This window comes from Microtus pennsylvanicus, chromosome 1 (assembly GCF_037038515.1).
Source record: "Microtus pennsylvanicus isolate mMicPen1 chromosome 1, mMicPen1.hap1, whole genome shotgun sequence".
Taxonomy (NCBI): Eukaryota; Metazoa; Chordata; class Mammalia; order Rodentia; family Cricetidae; genus Microtus; species Microtus pennsylvanicus.
Genome location: NC_134579.1, coordinates 116,927,000 through 116,933,422, shown reverse-complemented (window position 1 = coordinate 116,933,422; position 6,423 = coordinate 116,927,000). Strand labels below are relative to the sequence as shown.

The following is a 6,423-nucleotide window of genomic DNA, read 5'->3' as shown; positions in this document are numbered from 1 at the left end:
CTGCAAAAGCAGCAGATTCCCTCTTAACTACTTGAGCCACCTCCTCCTGTCTCTTTTTTGTATAAACAGGATCTTACTGCATGATCCAAGCTATCCTGAAACTGTGGGGTTGCAGTACAGGTCACTGCTGGCTCTCAAGAGTCCACCTTTCACTGTGACCAGCTTCTTAGATTACCAGTACCTTTTCCCCAGTTTCTCACACACGGTAAGCAAGAACTCTAACCACTAAGCTACATTTCCAGCCCTCTTTTTATTTCATTTTTTTTCTATTTTTAAAAAATATTTATTTATTTATTATGTATACAATATTCTGTCTGTATTTTATTTTTTTAAGTTGCCTAGGCTGTCCTTGAATTTGTAATTCTCCTGCCTTAGGCTTGCTTGCAGCTGGGAAGACAGAGCTGAGCCGCTGGGCCCAGTTCCTGAATTACTTGTGAGAACCTCTGTTCTCCTTTGATGACCATTATTACAACCTGGAAACACAGACAGGGTTCGGGCAGTTGGCTGTAGTTTTACTCCGCACATCACCAACTCTCTGCCTGAGGTTGGAGTTCCGGTGTTTATGTCTACTGCAAACCCAGGCCTACAGTGAGGAGGGATTTGCCTGACCCCAGTGGGGCCTTTTCCATAGTGTGCACACTGCGGCAGGGAATGCTCTACACAAACCCCGTGTGGAGAGGTATCAGAGGCCAGGACTTGACATTGTTATTCATGAAGACTTGAGCACTGTCATCTTTCCTCATCTTAAATAACTCAGTTATCTAGTGATACTAGGGACGTCCTGGTTTCTATGATTATTAATAGCTAACATGTGTTGTAAGTCCTTATTGCTTCTAATACTCTGTTGTCTATTAAATTTCTCCATTAACATTCTAACAAGGGGAGAAATACGACCTCTTCCTCATAATTTTATTTTTAAAGTCCTGTGTTGCTTCTTGATAGCCACTGTCTGGGTTCTGGCCTTTTCCCAAGCCATGACCAGTCATCCCCAACAAAGCAGGCTCATCTGTTTGTCTGTGGAGAGGACAGGGATGCCAGGAAGAGACAATGGTCATATGCTGAGTGAACATCTGAGTGTCAGGAGCATGCCAGACAGAGGGGCAAGGCTTGGTTCTACGGAATGAGCCCTAAGGAGAGCTAGAGACACACACAAACCAAGGTGTTGGATCCCTTGTGGTAAAAACAAACAAAAGCAAAAAACCACATATACTACAAACAGGGTTTCTACATGGCCAATTACAAAAGGTTCCTCTGAGGGAGGCCAATGGGAGAAAGCCAACTGGAGCTTAAAGATCAACGTATCCAGACTTACAGGCACACTCCCTATTTTAGCAGTAGATACTTGCTTAAATTAATGAGCCTAGCCACTCCTGGTGGCACAGAACAATAATCTCAGCACTTGAGAGGCTGAGACAGAATGATCATACATTCAAAGCCAGCCTGGGCTACACATTGAGAGTCTGTTTTAAAAAACAAAAATAATGGGTTGAACAGATGGCTTTTGTTGGTCCCCGACACCTACAGTGACTCATAACCATCCTTAACTCCAATTTCAGAGAGTAATATGCCTTTTTCTGGGGCTCCACAGATACCAGGCATATATGTAATATACACACATGCATGCAAGAAAAACACACATCCTCATTAAATAAATCTTTTTTAAAAAAGTAAATTAATGTTTGGAATAACCCTTCAATGGGAGGAAAGATTGTTTAAAGTCCAGGGTCAAGGTGAAGATACATCCTCATCAATAAAACATTTGATGTACAAACACAGGACCTGAGTTGGTAATATCCCTAGAATCCACATGTAACATCTCAATGTGGGCTGGGTGGTGGTGGTGCATGCATGCCTTTAATTCCAGAACTTGGGAGGCAGAGGCAGGCAGATCTCTGTGAGTTCGAGGCCAGCCTGGTCTACAAGAGCTAGTTCCAGGACAGGCTCCAAAGCTACAGAGAAACCCTGTCTCGAAAAAAAACAATTAAAAAAAAAAGCTCAGTGTGGTAGCATTCTCTTATAATTCTGGTGCTATGGAGGCAGAGACAGCCCAGGTTTCAGTGAGAGATCCTGTCTCAAAAAGCAAGGTTGCTGAAAACCACGGTAGACTTCTGGCATCTGCCCACAGACACCCACACACAAAGCAAACAAACAAACAACTCTTTCAAAATACAATCAAACTTTTATTCAGTATTAAAAGGAAGTGAGCTGGCTGGAGAGTGGTGGCACAGACCTTTAACCCCAGCAGAGGCAGAGAGGCAGAGGCAGGCAGATCTCTGTGAGTTCCAGGACAGCCAGGGCTACACAGAGAAACCCTGTCTCAAAAAACAAACAAAGGAAAGAAAAGAAAAGAAAGGAAAGGAAAGGAAAGGAAAGGAAAGGAAAAGACACAGAGGATCCTTAACCTAAATCAAATAAATCATTCTGAGAAGCCACAGACCGTGGTTCCAGTCTGAGCCTTCTGGAAAAAGCTGAACTACAGAAAAACAGGAAAAGAGAAAAACCAGCAACAGCCTTGGTGGGCAGAGGGGAGGATGAGCAGGAACGGCAGGCAAGTCTCTGTGTGATGTGCTGATAGCGGACACGTGACTGACAAGTGTGAAGCCCGGTGCCAGCCTCGGATCTGGGCAGCAGTGTGTGTGTCGCTGCATCCACTGGTGTGACACATTACTGCAGACAAAAGGGGACTGAGGAAGAAAGTGGGTAGGTGAGAACTGAAAACCAATTTTCTTCACAATTTTGGGTTTGTTTTCTCTTGATTTTACATTTATTCATTTATTTAGGCTTTTTGAGACAGGGTTTCTCTGTGTAGCCCTGGCTGTCCTGGAAGTCGCTCTATAGACCAGGCTAGCCTCAAATTTATAAAGATCCACCTCCGTTTGCCTCCTGAGTGCTGGGATTAAAGGCATGCGCCACCACCACCCAGCTAGGTTTTGTGGTTGTTGTTTGTTTCTTTTGAAAGAGAGAGTATCGGGCTGGAGAGATGGCTCAGAGGTTGAGAGCACTGGCTCCTCTTCCAGAGGTCCTGAGTTCAGTTCCCAGCAACCACATGGTGGCTCACAACCATCTGTAGTGAGATCTGGTGCCCTCTTCTGGTGTGCAGCCATACATGCAGGCAGAATGTTGTATACATAATAAATCAATCTTAAAAAAAAAAAAAGAAAGAAAGAGAGAGTATCACATAGTCCAAGATGGCTTCAAAGTTGCTATGTGGGTAAAAATAACCCTGAACTTCTGATTATCATGCCTCTACTTCCCAGTGCTGGGAGTTCAGTCATGTTTATGCACTGCTGGGGGTCAAACTGGGGGCGATGGATATGCTAGGCAATCAGTCCATTGACTGAAACACAGTCGTGGGCCTTATACGCATTTTTTCTGTAAACCCAAAACTGCTCATAAAAATACGTTTGAATATTTATAAAAGCTATTTTATAAGAGAAAGCACTGGGGAAGGAAGGGTATATTTTGCTGGGTGCCAAGGGCTGAGCCGACTCCATAATACCCTAGCAGGCCTAATGTGTGATGTCTGTCATGGTGTGGAAGCTGCTGCCGCCGCTGCTGCTGCTGCTGCTCCAGGCTGGATCCACGTTCCAGGCTAGGAAGACAGAGGTGATTTTAGCCTATAAGGTGAGCTCAGACTATGTCTTCCCACTGCATGCTTATTAGATAGGAGGCTGGACACAGGCCTGTGGCAGGGTGGGGAAGCCAGGGCCTCCATGATCTGGGCAGGCCCAGTAGGGAGGGACTTGAGAACACAGACCCTAAGCTGCACAACTGTAAAGTGTCTGAGGATACACCCTACTGCTGCACCTAACCCTCTTGCAACCCCATCTGCCAATGGAGCCCCAAAGACACAGCAGATTGGAGAAAGCTCCAGAAGGCAGGGGACAAGGACTCTCTGAGGATCTCCCATAATTCCTTTCTGTGCCTTTGCGCACACACCCAAATCACCGGTGCTGTGTCCTATTGCTCTGTGGCCCGCTTCTCCTCGGCCTTCTCTCCTGTGTGCCCTGGTGTGGCTCCTCACTGACCTCTGGTTGCGGTCTCCTTAGCAGTCAACCTACAGCCCACACGCTGTTTTTGTTTTAAAAAGCAAGACAGAGGGGATCTGGGTGGAGCCCGCTGGTCTTCCTTTGCTAGCTCCTGCCGAGCTAACTGTGCGACCCTGGGAAAGTGGTTGCCTCTGAGCATCCGTTTCTTCACCTGGCATCAGAGGTGAGCCAGACGGCGCAGGGTTTGTCTACGTGCTTCCTGCCCAGGCCCTATTGCTCTGCCGCCTGGTCCTTCCTTCTGTCTCAGCTTGCCTTCTGTGCATCTGGCCTATAACAGCAGACGCTTTGGGGGGTGGAGGGACTGAGGTTTGGTTTTTTTGAGACCAGGTTTCTCTGTGTAGCCCAGGCTGCCCGGGCATGCACTCTAGACCAGGTTGCCCTTGAACTCGGAGATCTGCCTGCCTCTGCCTCCCATGGGCTGGGATCAAAGGTGTGCGCCACTCGGCTCTGCTAAGATAATCTCACACTCTCTCCCCACTCCTCATCCTTCCCCTACTGACATCTACCTTTTCTGTCTTCTCCTTCCCAGGTCAGACAGCTCATCTTGAATTGAAGGGTGGTTGATTTAAGGAAGCCAGAATGGGTGGTGGTAGTGTCTGACCGGAGAAGCCCTTCTGGGGACTGGGTCTGCTGAACTGCCCTGGGGCAGGTAAACAGAATCGGAATGTTTCAGGTGATCGGAGAGCCGTGCGAACACAATTCTGAATGTCAGAGTGACTGCTGTGTCACTAACAGCTTGAACCCGCAGAAGTTCTGCACACCCCAGACCGTGTTCTTGCAATGTTTACCCTGGAAGAAGGTGACTGGGGCCCCTAGTGACACCCAGGCAGGGAAAGAAACCAGCAGGGGACATCTTCTGGCCCCACTCCTACCTGGTTTTGGATGAGCTAAAGGAAGTGGCCCCTGTGGGGGGGCGGGATATAAGGGGGTCCCCAAGGGTGCTAGAGGGAAGGGAGTCCCTGGCAGCAAAAAATGCTGGTCTCCTGCTCCCTCACAGCCGAATGGACATTTCTGTGAAGAACACTTAGAATGCTACAGCAACTGCTGCATCCGGACTGGCGACAGCCCTAACAGGTTCTGCTCAGCAAAGACCATCTTCTTGCAGTGTGTATCTTGGCGCAAGGTGAGCATGGAGCAAGGGAACAGGTGAGGGGCCACCCCCTGGTGAGAAAAGGGAAGGAACGCCCTCCCTGGGACTAGATGATATCTGACCATCTCTCTCCAGCAAGAAGGGGACAAATGCCAAAGCCACTCAGAGTGCTGGAGCCTATGTTGCCTCCCGCTGAGTGAGACCAGCTCTCCCCACTGCACAAAGAGAACTGGGCTCTTGGCCTTGTGCCTGCCAGTGGTAAGTCACCCACCCCAACCCCCACCTACTAAAGCTGCAGAGGGCAGGTCCCACCAACAAAGGGCACAGTGACTGCTTGTGGTTAAGGGTCCCTATGCAGTTGCTAAAGTGGAGGAGACAGCTGGAGCAGGCTGGGGGGGGGGGGTGACAGTTCCTGGACCAGGCACTGAGCCCTCTGGGTGTGAAACTACACAATGATAAAGGTCTGTTGATCCCACCTGGAGGGACCAGAAGCTTGCACAAGCCAGGAAGCTGGTGTTTAAAGTACCAGGAGCTGGGGCAGAACCAGTCTCCAGGGCTACAGGAGTGTGTCTATATCTGTACATGTGTATTATATCTGTCTATTCTGTCTCTCTCTGTATTTCATAGCTCTGTCTCTGTCTGTCTCTGTCCCTCTATCTGTCTCTCCATATCTGTGTGTCTGTCTGCGATATCTATCAAGTAAAGGTATCATTACAATTACCAAGTAGAAATGTCTCCCAACTTCTCTCCTTCCCGTCTCCTTTACTTTCTACTGGTCCTTAGTGGAGCCCGAGGACAAGGGAGGACTACGGAGAATGAACGCTGTGGGAGTCAGCAGCAAGACTGTATGCATGGGCTGTGTAGACCATGGGTGCCATGTGGAGTTAAATACATATTTTGCTGTTTGTCATCATAATACCAACCTGTGCACAGGGGTCTATGGCTCCTAAGGTTAAGAATGTGGTACCTGCTGGGTGGTGGTGGCACATGCCTTAAATCCCAACACTCGGGAGGCAGAGGCAGGTAGAGCTCTGTGAGTTCGGGGCCAGTCTGATCTACAAAGTGAGTTCCAGGACAGGCTCCAAGGCTACAGAGAAACCCTATCTCAAATAACCTAAAAGAATATGGCACCTGCCAGAAGGGCCCCCTCCTGTTGGATCTGCTTTAGCTTGATTGCCTCTAGGGACATCCTGGCATAGCTTAAATGAAGGAAAGGGTCAGGTAGTCACAGCGTCTGGACCCGAACAAGGGTGCTGTGGTTAGTGCTTAGGATCAAACTCATGT

The 6,423-nt window shown here is 48.4% G+C and overlaps 1 protein-coding gene across 1 annotated transcript; it reads left to right on the top strand.

Annotated features, from left to right (window-relative positions):
• Positions 1-3,519: 3,519 nt before the first annotated feature.
• On the top strand, positions 3,520-5,958 carry Lrcol1 (leucine rich colipase like 1). The gene is made up of 5 exons (XM_075975997.1): positions 3,520-3,624; positions 4,723-4,848; positions 5,047-5,172; positions 5,275-5,397; positions 5,923-5,958. Exons 1-5 carry the CDS (start codon positions 3,520-3,522, stop codon positions 5,956-5,958), a joined length of 516 nt encoding a protein of 171 aa, XP_075832112.1.
• Positions 5,959-6,423: the final 465 nt, after the last annotated feature.